The sequence below is a fragment of the Micrasema longulum genome, unplaced genomic scaffold, assembly GCF_059751315.1.
Source record: "Micrasema longulum isolate JH-2025_06_02 unplaced genomic scaffold, ASM5975131v1 h1tg000879l, whole genome shotgun sequence".
NCBI lineage: Eukaryota > Metazoa > Arthropoda > Insecta > Trichoptera > Brachycentridae > Micrasema > Micrasema longulum.
Window position 1 is genome coordinate 326,615 of NW_028278071.1, and position 26,928 is coordinate 353,542.

Here is a 26,928-nt window from a genome sequence, read left to right on the forward strand (position 1 = left end):
TACACCCACTATCGCGAACGTACAAATAATTGTACATTTTTCATTGACTGCTCAAGTCAAGGGTATATATTTCAATGGCCACAAAATTTCACTAACTATGAACGATGTAATTACACAAGCTTTGTGTTTTTTTATGATAATTTAAGAGTATGGCATTGACCAAATTAATTGTATCGTCAATTATCATACCTTTCTGCTTCAAATATGTGTAAGTAATCATGACCTTTCTATCTTCATTAGAAAACTGGTGCATCTGATTGTTGCTAAATTTATGTGTATCTTACATTCATTTCTGAATGCATCGCAATTTACTTGATGAATTATTTACATAATTCGTCACTAAAACTACTAAAATAGTCACTTATGATGGTCAACGCGTAATGTGACTTCATGTTATCCTAATGAAATTTTATTAATTTAATTATACTTTTACAATGTTTGTATTCTTTTGTAATACAGAATGATGTTCCATCCGGGGTGTCCCGTGCCGAGAAGAACATTTTACAATAAGTGATTCATGCTTTAAATTAGTTATTTAACAAAGTTAACCTAATAATAAAATAAAACCGTAATTAATCTAATTAATTAAATTATCATTATCATAATAAGCAATATAAACTAAAATAACCATAAAAAACATAACGAATTCATATAGACCTGTAGACCAAATTTTATAAACAGTACACAAATTTTTACCTATTTGGTTTGATCCTCTCATCGATCTGTACGCAACCCACTTTCACTATCCATTTCTTAATAGCAATTTTATATTGTGAGTACTTACTAATTGTCTTTATGGATAATGGAAGAAGATTGTCCACTTTGACCGAGTAGTAGGCCGATCCTCTTCGACCGAAGGTTGTATTAATTTTTAATTGTTTTTGCATCACCAGGGTGGAGTATCTAGTAACTCTTGTGTTTGTGAAAGGAGTTATGGAAGGTAGAGAATAATGTTTGTGTGCGTACAGTAACAGAGCTTTTACACAAAGTTGTTTTACAGATGTTACATTAAGATTTACGAATATACTGAGGGAGCTAGTTCTGATTGGGAAGATAATTTTTAATAATGCTTTTTATAAAATTATTATTTATTTGATCAATGTGTCATTTGCACATCCCTATCCAATTATTCTATACTCCAAAACCAATTTGATTTAAAGCGTAATATATTTTTACAAGTTCTTTTAGGCTATCTGTTTGTATCATAAATATAATATAAATCGAAATGCAAATATTATAATAAGAAACATTATAACAATAATTTAAATCTTGTTCATTTATAAATTATTAAATAAAAAAATATATTACTCTGAAATGTTAAATTTCATACATTTTCCATAGACCAACAAGATTTTTTTTGTTCGCAGTTTTCATCACAGCAGGTACTAATTTTATTCATAAAATTCACCAATTACTCGCGTGCAGTGGCTTGCAAATCAATGTGATAATTTAGATTTATTTTATACCTCGCTGCTGATAAGTGATAAATTCCTGTGTCCTGGAAAAGATTCAATAATTGCGAATTTAATTAATCTTTTCATTTCCGATAACCCTTGTGTGGCTATGACACATGAGTCTAAGACTTAATATGTATATCTCTCTTTTTTTTAAATAATGAAGTCTTATTTTGCTATACTGCCCTACTAAGCCTAAAACTCGGAACTGAAAAAAATTCGTTTGGCGTTTTTTTTTCGTAAAATATATTCAATAGCCATTCATTCATATTTACCAAGCCGTAATGTCATTTCTGCTTCTTAAATATGAGATATTCCTTTATGAAAAAATAAAAAAATATTCAGATTGGCAAAGCATAAAACAGTAATGTCCTATAAAATTTGCAATTTAGCAGATACGACTTAAAGCCTTAGCAGAGCAATAAATATAACATTTTATAATTATATTTACAAATTCTGGAAAACAGATTATTAAACACCGTTCATTTTACGTGTGTAAAATTTTTGTTTTAAAATATCTGTTTTGAAAAAAATTCGTCTTTGTAACACGACGTTACAGCACCGTTTCAGAAGGAGTTTTTAGTACAGTCTTTTAAGAGTTAATGTTTATATTTTTATGATAATTTTTTTTCAATTTGTATAGTATACATATGTACCAATATTTTTAAATCATGATGTGAAAGCCCTTAAGGTGTTTACAAATAAATAAATAAACATATAAAAACAAAGTTTTAACTTTTGAGACAGAGAATGGTCCTCTGATGTCCTCTAGACGTGCTCTTCATCAGCTCCTGTCTCTGGACAATGGCCATCCTACTCCAGATTCCACTCCCTCTGACCCTTTTCCGGTCCTCTTCCACACAATCTATCCATCTCTTCCTTGGTCTGCCTCTGAGCCGTTTCCATTGCGATGCACATAAATTTTATTAGAACTATTGGTGCCCTATCTTCAGGCATCCTTTTCGCGTATTCCGCTCATTGCATCCTTTGCGACTTACAGAAACGTAAAATTGTTTCATTCTTAGTGAAATTTAGTCAAGATCATGATTTGTTTCAGTTAGTTAATTAGGTTCTGACGGTTGGTATGGTCGTGATGGGCTACGTCTTGCTGGAAGGTGTACTTCTCCAAAATATCACGAAAAGCCAAACTGCATGAGATTAGCAGCAATACGAACAAGTCCTCAGGTCAGTCCCAACGTCAGGAACACCTAATAGGGCTCCAGAAAAAGAAGTTCCGTACTCGAACGTACTTACAAATATGTTTAGCAACATTTTCCTAAAAATTAGACGTAATATATTTACCGATTGTCCTGTTTTTCGGCTGGCCTTTGGTCAATTTTCTGAATTTTAAAATGAAAGATACGATGCTATAAATTATACACGATTTCATAAACGCGGTGTCTCATGCTTTTATCCTAAGATAGTGTGGCCCCTTAAACCAGCCAATGACAGGTCATAAGCCCTGTAAATGCCTAGACTTCCATATTCCCCTCTCAAAAATGTTTTCCCTCTCTGTTGCGACAAATAAAAATATCAATATCTCCCTAGGGAGGAAATCCAGCCAGTCTGCAAGCATTTGGACATACTCAACACATTATTGAAGCTTAAAGTTTTTTATTGATACTATCCCATATTTATCCAATTAAACAAAATGGGCATTACTGTTTCATCCGTGATGCCATCAAAAGACAGAAAAAGAAAAGGCGATCCTGAAAAATGGCAGAAGAATTAAATAAAAAACTCGTAAAGTCGAATCAGGTTGTGGTCCTGTGGCTAGTGTCTCGGACTCACGGACCAAAGTTCCGTGGTTCGAATTCCACTTTACTCCAACTTGATTCCATTTTCTAATAGTGAGTTATTTACAACTCGTTGAAAATGTCCTTCAAAATTAAATATTTGTTTAAATCATAAGAACGCAAATATTTGTTTTTTATTAAAAAAAATATTTAAAAAGTAACAAAATGTTACTGTAAATGGCATTAAAATCATTATTTCGTTTGTATAGAAATTTGCGTTGTTTTATCAATTCCTCAAAACAGTTGCCAGCAGTACCAAAAGGCAGCCATAAAAAAAAAATACAATATTCTCGCCTGAAAATGCATTATTTTTTACCGTGAAAAATAAAATCGTTCAAAATATTTTTTTTATCAAAACTTCTAATCAGATACGCCGACGGCGTCCCAGGGAGTTATTCAGATCTCAATTTGTTGCAACAGAGGGAAAACATTTTTGAGACGGAAATATGGAAGTTTGGGTATTTACATGTTTATTTTTTTATCAGTGTACACGGCACAAATGCCTTTTATACACATAAACATAAATACATTGAACATAACACTATTCAATTACAAAATTATGAAATAATATAATAACAATACATCACACAGTTGTTTTTTACATTGTACTATATAATAACTTTGTGATTTTTATACTTAACATAGTTAGGTAAAAAAGTTACGCGGTATATTTGAAATAGCAAAAATCATAAATTATTGATTTGTTGGTATTGTTGCAATGTCATTTGCTGGATTGAGTGGCCACTTTACACACTATGTAACATTCAGCATATGTTTAAACATAGGCATATACTGCCTACTACTTTAAACAATATTTTACTCCATAGGGCGTGTCTACGTATTATATGTCAATTGTGTTAATAGATTCTTTATTTATGCAGAAATCGTTAAAATACGCAATGGTACCCATTAACCAAAAAATCAAGTAAATCAGTCCTATATTTATCATCATAGATCACATATAAGTATTTTCCCATAAATAAAGTTTTTAGTAACGAGCTGTGTTTGCAAATAATACACACTTCATATTGTTTTCATTATTTTCTACGTCTGGCACCTATCACGTCATTATTTTTTCACAAATCACAGTAAAACTAAAATAACAATTAATTTATAAGCTTTGTATAACTTTGCGCATCAAAAGTTCGTATTTTAATTTGATTGGTTTTGATTCGGAATTCGACAAATAATAGATACAATGAAATTGGAATTGATAGAAAATATTCACGTCAGCTATTGATATTATAAAACATGTTAATTTCGAATTTGATTAAACTGTTATTTGACATTCGAAATTCATTATTTGTTTTATGAAAAATATAAATATTTGCTTTCTGGTTATAATGTTTCTCGTTTTTATTTCGCCCGCCTCGAGGTCAAATGGTCAGCAAGTTTGGCTACCATGTAAGAGGTCTCGAGTTCCACTCCAGACATGGTTGACATGAAATATTTATTTATAAAAGTGTTTTACACAGAATAATTCATAGTATCAAGACTGGCACTTGAAGCGTAAGACAGTTCATCTATAACAAAAATGATTGGTGGATCAAGTAAATAGATTTACCTTTTGTGTACGAAATAAATTTGCGAAGGCGGACAATTAATTAATTTCTTCAAACTGACAAGTGAGCTAGTAGATTATGCAGTCAACAATTTTCTAGATATGTACTCGGACCAGAAAGAATCAACATGTAATAATTCTGACTAACCCGGTGTTAAGTCCTCTTCCTTGCCGGCAATCAGCTCACGCAATCAGTTATAATATCGGGATTGCCGAATTTGAACATTGGCAACACGAAATCACTTGTGAGAAGCTTCCGGTGTAAACCACGCAAAGAAACGAAAAGTAATGAACCGACACGTTTTTTGAAGGTGACAAACTTTAAGGGTATTAATCTTTATTTGTAATAGCGCGATGTCCAAAATCGATTTTTTCTAACAAATGTTGTATCTCTTTTGCATTTAATCCATTTCTCCACTCCACTCCATTTCACAATCACCCGACCTTATTCCTATCATTATACTATCCTTTTTTAAAAATGAAAACATTAAAAAAACGACCTCGATTTATGTGAGCACATTCCACCTGTCAATTTGAGGAGTTGAAGGTCGAAATTGTCATATGACGAGCATGTCAAGTGTGAAGACGTTTAATGTGAATTGACTCCTAAGTCAAGCTATGGAATTTGCAAGCATAGTCATTCAATGATACCACAACGAGATGTTTAAGTTGTTTTACTCGAAAAGCTGGAGAGAATTCTGGATGAATTCACCATAAAAAAACACCGAGGGACAATACCAATCTATCTTGTACCATGTGTTTCATCATTCAAAATAGATGGAGAACGCCAATGTCTTTCACCTTGACGAGATGCTGTATAACTACCTTTTGCAATTTAAATTCATTCAAAATTCGTAGAAATTCTCATTTTGAAATAAGTGTTTTATTTGGTAAAGTCATATTGCATGATTTAGTAGTATTCATCTTAGTTGAAAAATGCTTTAGTTTATTTTTTAGATCCAATAACTACATTTATTTTGAACAGGCGAAGTCATTAATAAATTGATTAAAATAATTTAAAAGTATTTTGTGGTATTGTAACATCTGAAGGTATAATTATATATTTCTAAGCAGGTCACATTAATGAAGGTAGATGATATTTCTTCTTCGCAGTCTCAATTCTGGGGATTGGTTTGCAGCAAAGTCCAGCCCTCTTCAGCTGGACATATGAGGCGCAGTTTAAATATTCGCACACTTGCTCCAAATATTCCCGTCGGGGGCGCCCTCTGTAATTTGTCCCTCAGCCATTCCCTCTATGATATCATGCAGGAGACCCTCATGGCGTATAATGTGTCCAATCTATTGGGCTCGCCTCTCTGATATTGTTTTGATTAGGTGCCTCCCTTCTACAATTCTGCTGAGAACCTCGTCATTAGTTATGTGGTATCTCCAGGAAATTCCTGATATTTTTCTGTAGCACCACATCTCGAAGGCCTCTGGCCTTTTTTATCTCTTTTGGAAAGGCACCATATCTCTCAGCCGTACATCAATATGCTCCATACATATGTCTTGACAAGTTGCTTGAGTAGTTTTAGATTTATATTATTCAACTCAAAAATCTTTGATTTTTGCTAAACACAAACCTTGCTTGGTGTATGCGGCAGTCGACTTTTCTTTTTATTCTCCCATCCCAGGTGATCCTGCTTCCAAGGTACACAAACTCTTTCGCGTTTTTCAGAGTTGCTCCTGACATTACTATATTCATTCGATGCTCAATACGGGCCACAGTCATTACTTTGATTTTGCTCCTGTTTATTTTCGTATTATATTTATTATTTAATACATTTTCCATGGATGTCAGAGCTTCAGTAAGTTCTTCTTCACATTTAGCAATCAGGGCGATGTCATCGGCAAACCTTATCATATCTACCTTTTTTCCGTGTATTCTATATGACTTTTTTCCCTTATTTCATCGATCACGCACTGTATACAGGTGTTCTTTAAACCCTGTCACATCCGAAACCACGATGATCAGTATAAGCAAGAAGACATATTGGTACATTAAAATATTTTTTTATAAATAACAAAATTAAAAAAAAAAATATATTTAAAAAAACAAATGGTTGCCACCTTCCGCAGGGGAGAAACGAGGAGGGGGGAGGGGAGAATCTGACACACCGTTGACCACGCGGCCGCGCCCCTCTCGCTTCTTCCCTGCAGAAGTAAGCAACCATTTGTTCTTTTCAATATTTTATTTTTACAAATTTTCTTCATTCTAAATATTTTTTAAATACGCTAATATGTCTTCTCGCCCATACTGATCATCGTGGTTTCGGATGTGACAGGGTTTTAAGAACACCTGTATATCCATTAAATAATACTGGAAACAGCGATCATCCTTGTCTGACTCCCTTCATCTTATTTTGGCTTCTTTTATGTCATATGTAATTACAGCAGCTTCATTTTTATTTAGTAGATGATATTTATGAGATGAATTAGTCTTGTTGCAATCGTTTGATTCATTTTTTTATCTTTTTACTAGTGATTTCTTCTTGTGGAAATTAAATGCCATTTTATAGAATTATTAATGTAATATTCAAAACTATTATTTGAATTCTATTTTTAGAACATGCTTTTGATCTATTTAAATAGTGGAAATGTGGGCGTGTGGATTTTTTGATGCGTATGAAATGGGTCTATAGGGGTTTTAAAAATATACGCGTAATGGGTAATTTAATTACCGATCAAGTTTAGACTTAAAAGCTATATATTATGTCCATCATTGACATCTAAATTATATAATAAAATACTAGTATCCTTATGTTTTGAAATTAAGAATATGAAAATCAAAAGAAAGTGAGGGAATAAAAATGACAAAAAATTTCCAAGAAAATAAAAAAATATTCTGGAAAGCAGTTAAAAATTCCCAAAAAAGTAAGGATAGTGGATGTATGACAGCGGTAATAGGAAACGATGGAAAAATGGTGACGAATGATAGTGGAATTAAAACAAGATGGAAGGAATATTTTGAGGAGGTGTACGAAACGCACACAGGAAATATAGCCAGAGCACCACCTTCTCAAGTAAACATAAATGCAGATGACGATGCGAAAGAGATAAGTATGGAAGAAATTAAAAATGCTGCTAAGTATATGAAGAATGGGAAAGTGCAAGGTTATGATAACATTGCCACAGAGTTTATAAAGTCGGGTGTAGAAATATTTTTTGTTTGGCTACATAATCTCTTTAACCTATGTTTAGGCTAAGAATACACTCCCCCTGATTGGAGGAGAGCTGTTGTTATGCCTCTTTACAAGGGAAAAAGGCTCAAGATTTATGGCAGAATACTGATTGAGAGAGTAAGAAAAGTGACTAAAGATAGAGTTTGGGATACACAAAGTGGATTTATGAATGGAAGAGGATATATGGATAAAATATTTGCTCTGCGAAATATGACAGAAAAGTTTCTGGCTAAACACCAGAAACTTTTCTGCGCATTTGTCGATCTGCAAAAGGCATTTGATAGAGTTGACAGAGAGAAATTGTGGAAGGTTTTATCGGAGTATGGAGTGAATGATAACCTGACAAGGGCTATTGCGTCACTGTATAAGGACAGCACAGCATGTGTGAAGGTTAATGGGTCATTCACATCGTGGTTTAATATTCCGAAAGGAGTCAAACAAGGATGTGTAATGTCACCATGGTTGTTCAACATATACATCGATAACGGTATGAAAGAACTGAAAGATTTAAGAATGGGAGCAAAAATTAGTGATATAACTGTTGACTGTCTTCTGTATGCGGATGATGCCGTGCTTCTTGCTAGCAGCAAAGAAGACCTTCAATTCTTGGTAACAAAAGTCTACGATGTATACAAGAAAAGCGATTTGCTTATGAATGTTGATAAATCGAAAGTGATGGTTTTTGAAAGGAATGAAAATATAACTAAATGTCAGCGTGAACGGAGATATTTTGAATCAGGTAGAAGAATTTGTGTACCTGGGAAGTATGTTTACTAGGGACGGAAAGGCCGAGAAATATATTGAAAGGAGGGTGAGTGCCGGGAATAGGGTGAACGGTGCACTAAAATCTACTTTGGCAAACAAATTTTTATCGCAGGAGGCTAAACTAGCAGTTCACAACGGAGTTCTAGTGCCAACTCTAATGTATGGGAGCGAAGTATGGAATTGGAAAAATGATGATTAAAGTAGGTTGAATGCTGTCGAAATACGATCCCTCAGGCAAATGTGTGGTAAAACGATGTATGATAGGTGCACAAATATCGAGATCCGTGAAGTGTGTAAGGCTGAGACATGCATTATTGACAGAATCAAGAAAGGGGTGCTGCGTTGGTTTGGACATGTAGAGCGAATGGACAGTGAAAGAACGGCTAAAAGGATCTACGATGCAAATGTTGATGGATAGAGAAAACGAGGAAGACCGAAAAAGACATGGCACGATCAAGTCCATCAAATACTTGAAGATGGACTTGTCAAAAGTAGGAATAATCGGCGTGCGTGCATGAGAAGATGTATGAATGTAGAAGAAGCGAGGTATGTATGCCAAGATAGGGTGTTATGGCGTTCTATCCTCTCTGCCTACCCCTACGGGGAAACGGCATGATGGTTTGTTGTTGTTGTTGTAAAGTATTACTTTAGAAACTTAGATGTTCAGTTTTTACGTAATACGAGTATATTGCTCATACAGATAGCAAATATGTATTTACTAAAATAGAAACTCATGTTATTCAAAATTAATTATTTATTTCAATTAATTCATATTTGCATGTACATATATGTATATTACCAACTTATGTCTAATAGAGTTTAGTTCATTCTCATACACTTATAGGGGTTTAAAAAAATCTGATCTATAATAAATGAATTAATGTCAAACAAACTCTAACACTCTTATTTTCTAACAAACGAAACGAAAAGTTCCATCAAAAATACAATAATACTTGTTGAAATTACACAAAACCATAAAAAAAACGCAAACTTTACATCATTCCACGTAAGGGGTTTTTTCTTCTTTATGTTATCATTGTGGATAATGTATCCTCTGATGGTCAAAGTGAATAGTCTCATTTTCATCCAGTGGTCCCTCAGTCCCGCTTGGGCAGACCTCAGAATCAAGTCATTTAATAATGGCACATAATGAGACCCATAGGATACAGCCATGATCGTGTAACAAGGAACAGGACAATGTAACCCGACGTGGTATATTTTATTACCGTTATCGTAAAGGTTGGCTAGTTTAGTAATAAATAACGAATCTTCTTGTTTGATGACAAATGCGTAACGGGAATTCTTCTTGATGATCTCTCTCTGAATATCGACCTTTGGCCACTCTTCTATTCTTGAACGAAGCTCTTGCGAAACCTCAACAACATCATTGAACATGTCTATATAGTTTCCGTCGACTATGATTTTATATCCTTTATTCGCTGCGTCGTCCATAGAATCTACTTCTTCGTTGTGATTCGAGGAAGTAAGAGCACTGGTCAGCAAAGCCTGAAAACAAATTTACTTTTATGCATTTGAAGGCAGACGGTGTTTTCGTCGTTCTAGTGAAAATATGAAGTAAACGCCTTACTTATAGAATTAAACAAACATTCAACACCTATTCAAAAGAACGCTTAGCTTCTGCAAAATCATCAAATCTCTCAAACTTAAAAATCTTTTTTTTTTGGTCTCTTATAAACTTGTATGAAGTTCCACTCAATAAAAAATATTTTTTGTTGATTTACACAAATCAGGAGCTATTAACCTGTCCATTTGAATATGTAGACTTTTCCAGTGTCATTTTTTAAATTTATATAAAAAAATATAATACGTGTAATATCTACATACCTCTAACACAGCACCGATTACGATGGCATATATGTAAACAGTCGCTTTGAAACATCTCCATCCCATTCCATTTCTACCCGTAGGATGTGGTTGCCTTACTGTACTTGTAAATATTTCCATCGCAACGGTTAAAAATGGCTTTATCCTTGTTTTGAGCTCCTCAGGCAAAATTTCGTATTCTATTTTTTGCACGAGATAAGAAAAACTAATCATAATTACAAGCATAACAAAACAAGCCATGCCCACAGATAACCCTATCAAATTAAATATTCTTTTAGGAATGAAATTTTGTTTGGATTTAGGGACTAAAACGCAAAGATCATTTCTAGATAAAGGGTATGTAGTTTCGAGATAATGTCCAAAATTTTCCATCAGTATTCTAGAATTGAATCCAATATCTATATCTCCAGAAGCCAGCTGCTTCACGTTACCTGTCAAGAAACCATTTTTCAAAACTTTTCCTTTCCCTTCAGTGGTCGATTTAGTCAGAAATGTTGCATTTATATGTTTGCCAAACACGCGAGAGAAGGCTTCGTCAGGGGAATCCACGTGCACTTTTCCGGGAAATAATCTCCCAATTATAATGTCCACAAAGTCGTCATGCAAATCCATATTAACAGTATATCCATTGAAATTTCTCCTCTTTGTTGTACTTAGACTAATCGTAAGATTTCCCGTTATGTTTTGACAAAAATTATTCATGTATGGGTTATAAGTGAAAATCTCCATCGAAGATTTCCAAAAGACAATGAACGCATTGGTGATTTGGAAACTCCAAAATAATTTGAATATGTTATTGATAGTTTTCATAGTTATTTTGGTATTGATTACGTCTTTTTTAACAAGAAATACAACGTTAGATCTGCGTTTCCACAATACATTTTGCAGTAATTTCGATATCATATACTTAGCCGTATCTGTTGTCAAATGCTTTATGGTAATTAAATGAGACAAGAATCTCGGATTAGTAGATAATGATGAGCTTTTAACGTATGTTTCAGTTACCCAGAAACTGGCGGGAAGATAAATATTTTTTTTATTTAATGCGATAAAAAAATCATTATCGAATTGGCTTGGCTTGGTGGAATGCACTATCAAGTTATGATAAGTATTCGCGGAGAACACTTGACTAAGGAACTTGGAATATTGCTGGAATTTCTCAGTATAAATATCACTCGACTCCAAATCAAAATTTTCATAAGATGTTTTTTGGCCAGTAGTCATCAAAATTACAACTGAAACTAAACAGAACGCAATCATTGTGAATTAGTTTTTGTAAATATTTTTTACGAATTTATCCAAACGTTAGTAATGTGAAGAAGATAATACAAGAACTACATTAATAGAAGGGTAGTAGTTAGTAGTGCTTAGTAAAACGATATTTTATAAAAATCTATTTATATAATATTTCCTTTTTAATCACAGGGACGAATTGGTTTGAATAGAATATTATAATACAGTCGAACCTGAATATAAAAGAGCCAAGGGACCGGGACATTTTTATTTTATAAAGAGGTCTCTCTTATGGGGTCTCTCGAAAGAAGTGCTGCGTTGGTTTGGACATGTAGAGCGAATGGACAGCGAAAGAACGGCTAGAAGAATCTACGATGCGAATGTTGATGGATGACCGAGAAAGACATAGCACGATCAAGTCCATCAAATACTTGAAGATGGACATGTCAAAAGTAGGAATAATCGGCTTACGTGCATGAGAAGGTGTATGAATGTAGAGAAAGCGAGGTCTATATGCAAAGATTGTGTGATATGGCGTTCTATCTTTTCTGCCTTGTATGTACTACTATGTACAGAGGTTTTGGGGGAAAAATGACGGGACCTTAAGCCAGTTCTCTTTTGGAGAGGTTTCTCTCCTGTCCAGGGCCTCAATTATGAACGCTTTCTTCTATATACTGAAACTATGTCATTTTAGTGCGTATATATGTGTACCGTGACGTACGCTTCCCCTTGTTTCATATCGATGTACCTACCTAAAACTTGAAGGTGGGGGGTCGATAGTATATCTTCGTAATCGCTCAAGAGAATTTATGTTCAACTATACCGTCATGGTGAAGGTATGACGCCCTTATCTTCCCTTCATAATCGAGGCCCAGGGCCTCGATTACAATGGGAAGTTAAAATTTATCTATAATTTTATATATAAAGTAAAATTAAGTTTTCTGTGTGAAAAATATAGACAATTTTTTTTATAAACATGTTTAATTACCCGTTGCCGACGAAGATACTTTAAATTTTCATACAATAATAAACAGTTTCGTCCATAAATATCGGTATAAGTTTTATACCGCCTCAGAATATACTGATGAAGATAGCCGTTCATAATCGCGGCCCAGGTCTCCTAAATCCAGATTCAACTGTACCTTTATTTTTTCTATCCTAAGGTTTGAAATTGTTTATTTGTCACAGCTCATTCACCAAAAATAACTACTACCCACTTCAAACATAATACTCGTAGCATATCAATAATGTGTGCACCAATTATTAGTGTATTATCTTATACAGCGCCCTATGTACAATGAGTTACCTAATAATAAATAGAATATGAATTTGAAAAAGAAAAAACATATTTTGTTAAACGAATGTATTCCGTGAGGGTTTATAAATGAATTTCAAATATTTAAAAAAATGTTTGATAGTTTTGTTGCAATGAGGAAGTTCAGTGGATTTTTTAAATTATTTTTTTATTGGTTTATAGATTAAAGACAAGTTTTTTTTTCTAAATTGTTTTGCATCGTATTATCAGCGCTATGATTTTGAATTGTTTTGTATTTTTTTAATTATTGTACTTTGCAAATAACGTCTCTAGTTCTCTTCCCCTTCTCTTCGATAAGTTATGCTGATTGGTCAGTTCACTTACCGTAAACCGGAAATTTATCACAACTCTTTTATCATTGGTTAATTCTGAAAAACTAGTGACGTCATGCAAAGTAGTTCGTATTTATTGGAATCATTTTTTTTTCTTGCATTATCAAGAAACATCGCCGTACAATTTAATGTTCTAATTATTACCCCGCGTAAGAATTCTTTTTTAATACCCAATTTCCCGTAGTGCTGAATTTCCTCATTTCAGTGCAACCCTGTCCGGTACTGTCTTAAATCAAAGTAGGTATTTTTATGTGAAAATGAAGAATGTTTACCCAAAGCGCCTAAATTATTAAATACTTCAACAACAATGTCTATTGTCATAGAAGGCTTGCTACCGTTTATTCAAGCTTTTTTCTTTAATTTTTTAAGCGCATTTTCGTCAAATTTTATTTTATATGAACTTAGAACAAACAATAAATAATGTTTGTTTAAAAACCTACAATCAAACATCAATTAAATTTTAATTCAATCATTCAATGTCAAAACACAACATTGAATGAGTTCGAACCATTTTTTTTTCTAAAATGAATGAAAAAAATACAAAATATTAATGTTATGAAACATTAACTTTTATAAATTTTAGTAATTTCCATAATTCAACTTTATTGAAAAAAATAGTTGACTTTTAAAATTCTTCATGTTTTTTAATCAAATTTGACTATCATTCGTACGGATGCATACGATACATCGATGTTTGTTGATACAAAACCGATGTATAGAAATGCTGAAGGCTTTTGTTATACGGACAACATAAAAAATATTTTTCCGGCATCCTAGGGTGATATTCCAAACGCTCTCACGACCGTAGAAAAAGCTATTGTCTCGCATATTTACGTACAAAATACGGGAGATGAAAGTGTTTTCTACAGTAGCGAAAGCGGTACAGAATAATACCTTTGGGAGGGGGTAGCGACAGATTTTTTAAAGATCTGGATATAACCACCCCTAGGACCAACTTTTGGTCTCCCTTAGGGTATTAATCCAAGATGCTAGTTTTTCGTATTTTTTAATTGTATTTTGAATCTTGAAATCGGGCATACATAAACGTATTCTTATGTGTACTTTAATAATAACAATGTACATATATTTTATTGATAAGTTATTTAAAACCTATTTCTTTGCATCCGGCTAAAATTTTGTCATTTTTCTTCTCCATACATATTTTTATGTAATGATGGCATTGAGTAAACATTTTCCATATTTAATTTTAAAATCAGCAACTTTTAGCAACGCAAAGCTTTTTTGCTTTTACAGATAAAATTAAACCTAAGTGATATTTTTTAAGTTTATTTTTTTTTACTTTTATTATTTGATCGAGATTCGGGATTTTGCTGCAAACCAATTTCCGGGATTGAGACTGCGAAGAAAAAGAATATTATTTTTACTTTTATAATCAATCACAAAAATGTTAAATCAATGAGTCTATGAAATACTGTCGAATAAAAAAAAATCTACTTATTATTAGTAGTAGGTATAAAAACTATTTTCAAATTTATTATTTTTTATTCCCGCAAAAACGGTCATTGGATTGACCACGCCCCTAATACGTCATGATTTGTGTAATTTTGTAGCTTTTTTTGTGACCGTTTAAATTTGAACCAAACATCGTCACGAATCTTGAGGTCACAATAATCAAAACCAAACATGTCGTGTTTTTGTAGGGAAATATTTTTTATAATTTCTTTTTCATAATGTTATAAGAAAACATTTCTCCAGAATATCCATATTAATTTCAAAAACACAATTAATTTTTCTAAATCCATTTCATATATTTTTATCGGTATTCGTAGTATGTATCTGATATTTCCCTATTATCAATATCCATTATTTGTTCGCACACTTAGAATTCGTGTCTATGATTTTTAAACCATAAGCAATAAATTATTTTTAGCTTATTTACTTACTAACCATAGAAACGGAAAATAAAATTCATTTAAATGTCAAAGGAGCCCGTCTTAAAAATGCTCGTTCTGTCCACTGTTCTAGTCACCGACGTTTTTAGTTTGTAGTAAAACACATCTCCTCTTCCAGCTTTGTGGTCATTAAATAAAGATTTTATTTAAGTGCTAAAACTTCAAAAAAATGTCCGATGACGAGAGAAGCGGCGCAGACTGGGTTTTCTATAAGGATCGACCTCAGTGGAATGACGTGACACCGATTCCTCAGGACGATGGCCCTAATCCTGTTGTTGCAATTGCTTATTCAGAAAAATGTACTTATGATTATTATTTTTTTCCTGAAATAGTTACTTTATTAATATAACTGTCGCATTTCGTTGTTGAATTTCTAAATTGGAAATAAATCACTGATTTTAAACACTATAAACCACTTTAGAAGTGCACATTTTGCTTCTATAATTCAAATGGCTCTACCACCAACGACAGATTGAGATATTATATCGAATATATTATTGCGTTGGTTGCTTTTTAACTTCTTAAATTTATGGTATCATTATAAAAGAAGTGAGAAATGTAGGACTCATTATTGGGTGTTCTTTAAATTGCAGCCATAAATCATTCCATGCACAATATTTTGTAAATATTTACTCTTAACAGAATTATCAACATACTCAACACTTACCATAGTTAGTCACTTATAAAGTAAATACAATTAAGTGTACGTATTCCTTTTTATGTTTTCATTCAGTCAATACTTTGCTGGTGAAGTATTCTGTTCTTAGTGTAAGAATATGATTTTTAGATAGCCAACAATCTTTACTTAACAAATTCTCTTTTGGGTTTAGGTGATATTGAATTATTTTCAGTGAATTTGTAAAATAATCGCAGTTGGTAGCTAACAATTTTATTTTGAATTTTTGCAGTCAAAGATGTCTACGACTATTTTAGAGCTGTACTAAAATCAGAAGAGAAGTCACAAAGAGCTTTGGACCTAACTAAGGATGCCCTGGATCTTAATCCTGCCAACTATACTGTTTGGCAATACAGGTGTGTTTAAGTAAAACAAAAAAACACATATTTAAAAAATATATATTTATTTATTTAAACCCTTTGAAAAAATACTTTTTTCTCGTAGAAATGAAACGATAATAGATTTTTTACCATTTTCAAATAATTAAAAACACTGTTGCAGACGATATTGATCATGCTTTTATAGTATAAATATTTTTGTGCACTCCTTTTTTGTTTTCTTTCTGTCCTGGGTTTGATTCCCGGCAAGTTTGACATAAAATATTGATTAATAAGATTTTACTGCACTGAAATATTTCATAGTTCCAGTTGCACCTAAAGCCAGCCTTCGTGTTAGTTTATAAAAAATGACCGGGGTACGATATAATCAAAGTATCAATACAGTGCGCTATGTACTATGTGCAGACAAAGATTTAATTATTATTTTCCTTGATCCCAAATTCTAGTCTATGATACTACACACATTTTAAAGAATTGAAATCAACTTATTTATCTCTGCTTACTTTTGAATTAAATAAATATTTTGATGTGTTTTTAATCATGTTAATTATTTAGTTATTACCATTATAGGCGGGAGTTACTTCAGGCTCTGGAAATAGATTTACAAGAGGAGTTGTGCTATTTACAACAAGTTATAGATTCAAATCCAAAAAATTATCAGGTCAGTGTGTCTACTATTACAAACTTTTAATACTAATCTTGGTTCAATCCTGGCAAAGCTGTTTTTATTTTTTAATGTGTCTGTTTCACGACACATGCCTTGTCCCTCGGACAGACATTTAAAGCGTAAGAGTAATAGAAAAAATTAAGATACAATGCAGTAATGTACTGATACTTTACATAAAGCACCATTATTATAGAGAAGGGAATAATGATGATGTCTTAAATTTTGTGTTGATCGACAAATTCACGAGCCGGCTATAACCGTCAAAATCGTGTCTCACATTTAGAAAATGATCAGTCTCATAAATCATTCAAATCAGAAAGTGACCCAGTATTTTGCTTAACCCTTTGTGTTCTAGTAGTTCTACAGTGGGACCACCGATAAAAAAATAAAATCCTTGCGTACTGGTAAGAATCAGATAGAACCACCCTAGTAAATATACTACTAGTGACATCTGTGTTTAAATAAAAAATAGTTGTAACAATAAACATGACATGTCATCATTATTTCAACAAGTCAAATCCTGCAAGTAGTGTGTGCGTTTGGAAGGGGAAACAAATTGAAATATTTACACGTGTTTGTTATAATGGGAGGTATGTTTTTACAAATATTTACATTAGTTTTAAATATATGTTGCATTTATTTTTAAATAATTGTGATTTTAAACAACTTTTTGCCACTTTTTAAAGGTGGTTCCATAAGAAACCACTAGGACACTTAAGCTTTTTTTTTCTTTTTACTCAGATAAAACTAGTTGGATTTTTCCCGAGTTTGAGGCTCTTCCAGTTAATGCAATTTTGGATGAAATACCTTCATATTGTGATTCTATGGCATCTGACGATGAAGATGAGTTTGAAAATGTTAATTTGTTGGAGGAAATTGAAGTTTTAGAACCCTATCCCATCAATTCATCAGAGCAAATATACTCAGAAAATAATGATTGGGATAGTGAAGACGAGATTCCACTAGCCTCGCTTATACAGGAAGCAAACATTTTATGGGGTAGAAATACTAAAAATTGGAATGAACAATTACCTTTCTTAGAAAACACTGGTCCCATTATACCGGAAAATGTTGAGATTCCCACTGATTTTTTTTTATTGTTGTTCCCTATTGATTTACTGGAAAAAATTGTGTTTGAAATTAATCTATATCCTATTCAAATAAATGATGGCAATTCTCGAAATTTTGAAACTACAAATTTACAAGAAATTAAGTGTTTTTTAGCTATAAACATGTTGATGGGAATAAAAAAATTGCCTAGTTATAAAGATTATTGGTCTTCGAAAATTGAGCTCAGAGATCCATACATATCTTCTCTAATGTCGCGTGATAGATTTAGTTGGCATCTTGGGAATATTTACCTGAACGACAATTTGTTACAGCCGTCTCACGGAGAGGAAAATTATGATAAATTGTATAAAATAAAACCTTTGCTCAATACACTGTCGGAAACACGATCTACAATCGCTACGATCAAGTCCATGTCATTGAAAGATTTTTGACTAGCAGTTGTGGCAGGTTTAGTTGGAGCAAGTTCTACAACAAGGGGAAAAAAGAAAACCTTACTTGCTGCACCAAATAATTTTAATGTTCAAGTTCCCCTAGAGCTCCGGATGGATAAAAATGCACATATGCCGATAAATGGGAAAAAAGTACGTTGTGCTAACTGTAGCACCAAGGCAAATCCGCACCGGACCAGGTGGCACTGCTCAACTTGCCATGTTGGACTTTGTCTTACAGATAAAAGAAATTGTTTCATGTTACTTCATCAAATATGTTTATTCATACCTTTTTTCCTATTTTTTATATTACATTGTTTTTAAATTTTTTCTTTCTTGTGGCCTGGTGGTCCCACTGTGGAACCGCCAATTTTCTCTAAAACTACAAATGTAAAAAAAAATAGAAATATAGAGATAATCTTTACTATCCTTTGTTTTCAATAAAATATTTTAAAAAACCTAATCTGACTAAAAAATAATGTTCCGTCCACAAAGGGTTAAATAAGATTTATTTAAAACCATCAACTCCAGTCCGATCGCAAGTAAAATATTCCAAAAAATAAGCTAGTTATTATATGTGTCCATATGAGTGATCCTATGAGAAAAAAGTGTCCGCATAATATTAAAAAGAAAAGTTATCTCAGTTATTTTCAATTTATTCTTACGTTATTTTCCAACCTTTTCAGATTTGGCATCACCGCCGAGTTATGGTGGAATGGCTAAAAGATCCATCTCTGGAGCTACAGTTGACGGAAAATATTTTGGATCAGGATCCAAAAAACTATCACGCTTGGCAACACAGACAATGGGTGATCAAAACCTTCGGGTATAAAAACTAACTTAAATTAATCTTATGTATTTTAAATTACACATGCTCTGATTTCTCAATCTTGCATTCTAATATTGTCATACTTCAGTCATCAAACTGCGAGGAATAGATTGTCAAAGCAAAGTTACACCGGGTTAAACTAGAATAAAATGGTAATTCACTTCTAGAAAAGTAATAATGATGATGTGACAATATTTTTAAAATGTCATAACATGTAATGATTGAAACCTGAATTAGTTATGTGAGATTGTAAAAAATATTTTAAGTAGAAATAGTTTCACTAGGGTAGATAGTTAAGCTAGTAAGTGTTATCCGTAAAACTTCTAGAAAAAACAATATTTTTATCTTAATGATTTGCGTGAGCTGCCAAACTGAACGGTCAACCTGCCTTTCTTTTGGTTCATTTCAACCATAGTTAAGGGTATTATTATTTTATATACATAAAAAGAAAAATTTGCATTCTCATGATTTACACAAATATTTTCATTTTGGGGCCATATTCAACGAGTTGTAAATAACTCACTATTAGAAAATTAAAATAAAGTTGGGGTAGAGTTAGGTTTGAACCTCGGACCTCTCATCCGCAAGTCACTAGCCACGTGCCACAACCCGATTAAAGTCTCCATTTCAATAGTCGTTAAAGTCACTGTAAATGAGTTGTGTTGTCAAAAAAATTTCAGTCTTGGTATCTAAAAAATAAACTGTGTTAATGAAATCCATGTTATAAACATTATTTGCTAAAAAGTTTAACCAAGAAATTAAAAATACGCTTTTTATAAATTAGGGTACATTCCTAAACATTATTTATGTATTTCCTGAATTTGTTATTTTTCAGATTGTATGATAAAGAACTGTTTTTTGTTGAAGAACTACTATCAGCTGACATAAGAAATAACTCTGCCTGGAACCAGCGCTATTTCGTTATATCTAACACTACAGGTTTTACCGAATCAGTTATAGAATTTGAAGTCAACTACACCATTGAAAAGATTAAATTTGTCAAAACTAATGAGAGCGCGTGGAACTATTTGCGAGGAGTTCTGTTTTATGATGAGCGAGGGCTGATCGGCAATCCTGCGCTAACATCATTCTGTCAAGAATTATATAAAAATTCTAATAGATCTCCTTATCTCTTGGCAATGATTATTGACATATGCCTAGAATCTTCAAAAACAAATAACAGTGACCCAGTGTTCAATGCGAGTCGAGGAATTGAGCTTTGTGATGAAATGGCGAATAAGTTTGATAAAATAAGATGCAAGTATTGGAAATATATTTCTAACAAATTTATACCCAAAAAAAAAGCTGAAGAAAAGCCACATTTCTGCCAATTGCACAAACCACGAGAAGACAACATGAATACATCGTAACTAAGTTTTTTAAATAACATTAAATTCAGTGATCCAAAACAATTTCTTACTTTTCAATTAAATTTGTTTATTTATTATTCTAATGTATTTATATTGTTTGTTCCCAAGTTTTATTTATTAGAATCTTTGTATGTTCAATTTTTCTTTTATCATTTCTTTACATATAAACATTTATTAAAGTTTTGTTTTTTTTATAATAACATAAGGTTAGGCTTGCACAACCCTCCATATTCCTGGAATAAAAAAATATATTCAATATATGCATAATACTTCATATATTTCAAGCACCAAGAATACCTTTGAATTTCTATAGTAAAACCTATTTCATTGAAATTCATATTAATTTTACAAAATAATAATTTTAATTTAAGTACAAAATATTAGATAGTTAAATAATCTGTAGGTGATGAAAATATTTGGTATTCATATCCATAATGCATTTTGACTAATTACATCGGACTATTTTTTGATTAATACCTTTGTAAATATAAGCATCTTTGAAAATGAGTTTTACTATGGTAATATTTCAGAAAGTTTTTTTTCAATTCCATAAAACAGGTATAATGAAATAATAAATTGTATACACACTTTTCTACAATAAATTACACATTTATCCAGAACACTCTTCATTATTTATGTGTAGATTTGTTTTTCTGTTCCAATTTGTATTTATTCTGTGGCAGACATGATAAAGTATACTATTTTTTTATGCACACAATTTTGTATATTTTTGCAACTGCAGGTAGGTCTTTAATAATTGCCAAAGTACTAGTAGCACAACATAAATTATGAATAAATATGTCATTGACATACAGCTAAAATAAAATCAATAATGAATAATAATATAAAAAATAGCAGAAGATATGCAGCAGAAGATATACATAAATATTTGTTGCTATCGCCACTTTATTTATTGTGTCATCTATAACATTATAATCATCTTGAGTTATTCAAAATACTGTAATCACTCTGAAATGTTTTTACCCTGGCAGATTCTTAAGTAAATAAAAAACCACCAGATTTTTTTCCTTCACGGGGTCAACCCAGCCTCTCCAGGTGCCACTCAACTTTTATAATTATAAAAAGGGTGTTATTCTTGAAAAATTTATAAATATAAATCCTGAAGTACTCTTTTTGATTATTTACTGTAATATATAATTAATAAGCTTCAAAAAACCAGAACTCTTTTATATCTTATACAAATCAAATATGAAGACAGAGTGTAGTAAAAAAAGGTAACTTACAAAATAATATTCTCAGGAAGAGAGGGTGAAATGAGGGTTTGCTACTTTAGTAATTTTTACCATTTGCAGTAGATGAAGTTAAATCACCTTTGTGTCGATGGTGCACACCAATATAAGAAAATCAATTACTTCTAATAATTTAATGTCTATCTTACTTATTATATTTTTTTGATAAATAACACACCTTGTATCCTTGAATACCTTCATATTGTGGTATCGCATACTTGACCATGATGGATGTTTCTGTCAGTTCCTTGATTTCCATCAATCCTATTTCATTGACATTTAATATTTCTCCAATATCAGATTCATATACCTTGAATTTTAATAAAAAATATTTCGTACATTAACTGATGTACATAGTTTTTTTTTAAATGTTTTAGATAAAAAACTTTTTCAAGTATAATGAAATATTTCATTTATTTATTTAAATGTACAAAACAACTGCCAATTTCAATGCACATGTAGGTAAGTATTTACATTAGAAATGTTATTTATGATAGAAAAATAAATAAAAATCCTTAATATGAATACAGTGAAACTATAATCATCCAGATCGATGAGTGCCGGGTGTTATCACATAAAAACTTACTTAAGCATGTCCAGCAAAACTAATTGCTTTGATGGAGAAATGTGCCAGCCGCCAGGACCCTTTTTTATAAGTTATTATTTTGTATGTGTATTTTGTAAATGAGTTCCGGCCGCGGATTCAGTTTCAGACAAAAATTGACCAAAACTTTGGCTCACCCGAAACCGAAATATTGGAGTGTTGCCCATTCAAATTCATTATTGTATTGTCGTTGTCTAACATAAAAAATAAAAACTTTACTTATTTTGTAATTTGTTGACTAAAGTCATAGTTCTAAGATTTTTTATATTTCTGTAGTTCCTTTATAGTTAATAAGTAATGTTCCTATTGCGTACATTAAAGAACTGGTACTTTTTTTTATTAACAAACCTTTATTTAACATTAAAATATACATAAATAAAATAAAAAAGGACAATGGTTGAACTAGTCAAAAAAGAGTCATGTTCTTGTGTTTGTAATAAATTATATGTATAACATAACAAAGAACCATGAAATTTATGCTTTTAACACTTATTTAAATAAACTAGTAAGATTTAACAATAAAAACCCCTCATTTTAGGCGTTTTGAATTGTCTTTTAACTAATTTAAATAAGTTTCAGTTTCGGCCAAAACTATAACAGTAGCTAAAATTCGGTTTTGGTTTAGGCTGAAAATTTTGTTTCAGTCAGATACTAGTTATTGTATAATAATATATCTTTTTTTTATTATTTCCGGATGTTTGGCAATTCAGATGATTGTAGTTTGGATAAACAGAGTTCTACTGTATTTTAAATAGGTATGTACTAAAGTATGTATTTAATTTTTAACCCTCTTAGAGTTATTTTTCATATACATATACATATTATACACAAACAAATACTTACATCATAATATGCTCTCAAGAGATACAAAATCTCAATTGTTAATTATAAATTAGGTGTTGGTATATAATTTTTAAATTATTGTTTATAATAATAATTATTATGGATAACTTATATAGCGCCATTTTCATAATATAATACCTCAAGGGCATTTGTTACTGTTTATTTTGAAATTATTAAGACTAAGCGATAGGAGAGTTATAACTGATTTATTAAATTTATATAAAATAATCCATTCTATTTTTGACACCCCTGCAATTTTATCACTAGTTAATTTTAATGTACCGAAAAGGACAACTCGGCAAACCTTCCAATACTGGGGCAACAATACTTTGACACCATATGGTAAAAATGCAGTCATCAATAGACTTCACACTCTAGGCGATGAGTACCAAGACGTTGGTGACTCATTGCACGTGAAGTTGAGTACATATAGAACGGCTCTTCTTCTGTATTTCATGGTTCTAGATTTGTTACTATTGTTCAAAATTGTTTAAACTTTATTAGCGTTTTTTTTTTCTTTCGTTTCTTTTCTTTTCTTGATTTTATTTATAAGCACAAAATATTTCTCTTTATATATTTTTTTTTACATCATTATATATTTGTATAGATAAATATGTACTATTTACCTAAATATTAGTTTTAAATAATAATAAATATGTTTTTTTATTTTTTATCATTTAGTGTTCTTCAAAATTGTTTTCTTAGTTTTTTTTTTAACGGGTTCAAAGTATTTCTAATGCCAAGTTATCTTTTTTTTTCGATAATTCTATAACTGGTAATATTTTTTATATATGGTTTATCTTTTTTAGACTTTCTTAATTTGTAAATTAATAATATTGTTTTAAATGCTCTGTATTACTTATATTACAATTACATGTATGTATATTTGACTCTATTTGTAACTAATATGTAAAAGGCACTTAGTGCCGTTTATTTCAATAAAATAAAATTTTAAAAATACCTTGGTATCTACGTTAGTCCCTGGTACATCGTTACCATCACCACCTATACAAGATAATATAAAATGTTACTAATGATGAAATCAGGCGAAAGTGTAAATCTGAGTCAGGTATAATTGATAGGATTAAGAAAGGGTCTCTGAAATGGTTTGATCATGTAGAACAAATGGACGACGAAAAAATTGTAAAACAAGTATATATATATGGCGAAAATGAATGGTAACATGAGACGAGGACGACCAAGAAAGACGTAGCATGATCAAATAAACCAAAATCTTAAGTCTGGTCGTATCAAAAGCTGGCAGAACCGAAGGGTGTGTATGAATGTGGAAGAAGCTAGAAATGTATGCCAGGATAGAAGTGTGTAGCGGTCCATTCTCTCTACCTACCCCTACGGGGAAATGGCGGGATGGTAGTAGTAGTAGTAATTTAGATGTATTTTTTCTGAATTAGGGATGTAAAAAAAATATAACAAACCTTTAACAAAAAGTGTATTGTCCAAAACGGATTGATCACATTTTTGCGATGATGGGCAGGTACAATCTGGAAAATTGTCTCCTATTATTTTAATCAAATTGTCTAATTTTTCATTACAAGTTTCAGACGACTTCATCACCCGAGGTATGTTTCCACCGCAACATTCTAATTTCGCTTGATATTCGCATGGCACTTCAACACTATTATTTGACAAACAACATCTTCTGACATTATCAACAGTCTCAAAATGTTTACTTTGTAAATTACTTTGACTGTAAAAATTTTGTAATGGTTTGCAATTATTCCGATTACTCTGTAATTCACAATTACATTTGGGCATGTATTCTCTGATTAGATTTTTTATTTTTTCCAAAATGCTTTCCATATTTTTACAAAAACATTCAGTGTCAGGAATTAAAAACTCTCTATTGCAACTTTTACATGTTTTTTGTTGCATAGTACACATTCCGCATGTTTCTGTGGTAGTACAAACTTCTTTATTACAATTTTCACATGCTGTTGAATTGCAATCAATATTTTGCTGTTCCTGTTCCATATTACACATCCCACAAGTGTCCGTGGCAACGCAAATATCTTCATCGCAGTCTTTACATGTTGACAAATTGCAATCAGTGTTTTGCTTCATCATATTACACAACCCACAAGATTCCATGGTAACACAAATATATTCATTACAGTTTTTACATGCTGTCGAATCGCATTCAGCCTTTTGCTGTGCCGTATCACACATCCAACAAGATTCCGTAGTAATGCAAATTTCTCTATTGCAACTTACACATGGTGTTTTTTCTTCATTTTTATATTGTTTGGAAATATTCTCAAGTTTACTAGGAACATTGTACTCTTTTGCAAGGGGAAGAGAAATCTCTTTCTTTTGTTGAGTTTTATCTTTCTCAGAAATCTCTTCCATCATACAAAGTTTTTTATCAGAGCGTAGTTTTTTTTCTTGATCATTTTCATCTTCCTTACAACATTTACAATCACATTTGATAATTTCTTTATTTCTTTCAAATTTTACTTTCAAAGATTTTTGTTCCTTCAATTGGTTTTCTGTGCGGACTGATTCTTGTTTTGGTTCAATATATTTGCTTTCTGAACCTGTACTTGTATTACAAGTTGGTGCACTTGAACATTTATTTACACCTTTTCTTTGCTGCAGTCTACAATAGTTTTTTGAGCATTCTGCCTTACGATTAGGAATGTCAAAACTACTAGCACTGGTATATAAGCTCTTAGTTAATGTTTCACTAATTTCTGACTTACATCTGCAACTTGATTTTGTTTCTGAAATGGGAAATTTATTTACGAACAGATGCTCAACTTCTTCCTTACTCTGTTCACGTTTACCAGCCCGACCTTGTGTATTACATGTACACTTTATTGGAAAATCAAATTTGACACTTTGAATATCTTTAAATGCAAAATCTGTGTTAACTAGTATACTTTCATAGATGTTTTGTAATAAATTTATTGGTGTTTTAGGATTGTCAGTACAACTGTAAAATAATGTTGAGCTATTTACTTTCAGCATACGGTCTGTACAACATGATTCATCCATATCATCATACTTGTTAGACCTAGCATGAACATTTTTATTTATATCTGAAATAATGTCTTCAAATCTGAGTTTCCTTGCAAGCTCTGATTTCATTACTATTTTAGTTGAACTACAATCTCCTTCTGAAACAAGATCTTCCATTTGTTTCTCCCTTTGCAACCATTCTCGTATGCAAAAACAAGGATGAGCATTCATTTTTCAATGAATTTTTTAAAATACTCAAATTTTTATTGTTAAACTTCAAATTTAAAATAAATCAAATAGATTCAAATAACCGTACTTAATTCTATTTGTTTATAGTAAGAAAAAAATCAAAAATATTTTTCTGTTATTCAAGGCACCTACCTATTTTTTTATGTTGAATAATAAAATTTATAACTTTATACCAGCATAATTTCATGATTTTCTATTGAAAATTTCAGGTTTTTTAATAAAACTGAA

General features: G+C 31.6%; 2 protein-coding genes across 3 annotated transcripts; one reads left to right on the plus strand and one right to left on the minus strand.

Annotated features, from left to right (window-relative positions):
- The first annotated feature begins 15,392 nt into the window (after positions 1-15,392).
- Positions 15,393-20,954, plus strand: Fnta (farnesyl transferase alpha). The gene is made up of 5 exons (XM_088231379.1): positions 15,393-15,695; positions 16,305-16,428; positions 16,981-17,071; positions 19,263-19,402; positions 20,241-20,954. The coding sequence occupies exons 1-5, from the start codon at positions 15,566-15,568 to the stop codon at positions 20,773-20,775; spliced, it is 1,020 nt and encodes a 339-aa protein (XP_088087505.1). The 5' UTR covers positions 15,393-15,565; the 3' UTR covers positions 20,776-20,954.
- On the minus strand, positions 17,236-26,682 carry LOC148278459 (uncharacterized). 2 transcript variants are annotated; one of them, XR_015823198.1, is made up of 6 exons: positions 24,909-26,682; positions 24,434-24,477; positions 22,204-22,335; positions 21,364-21,590; positions 18,439-21,008; positions 17,236-18,195 (listed from the first exon to the last, which is right to left on the minus strand). XR_015823198.1 is itself a non-coding variant. In XM_088231376.1 (4 exons), exons 1-4 carry the CDS (start codon positions 26,680-26,682, stop codon positions 20,967-20,969), a joined length of 1,992 nt encoding a protein of 663 aa, XP_088087502.1. In that variant the 3' UTR covers positions 20,464-20,966. The 2 variants fall into 2 exon arrangements, 1 of the variants encoding a protein (XP_088087502.1); XM_088231376.1 differs by lacking the exons at positions 17,236-18,195; positions 21,364-21,590 and having other exon boundaries at positions 20,464-21,008.
- Positions 26,683-26,928: the final 246 nt, after the last annotated feature.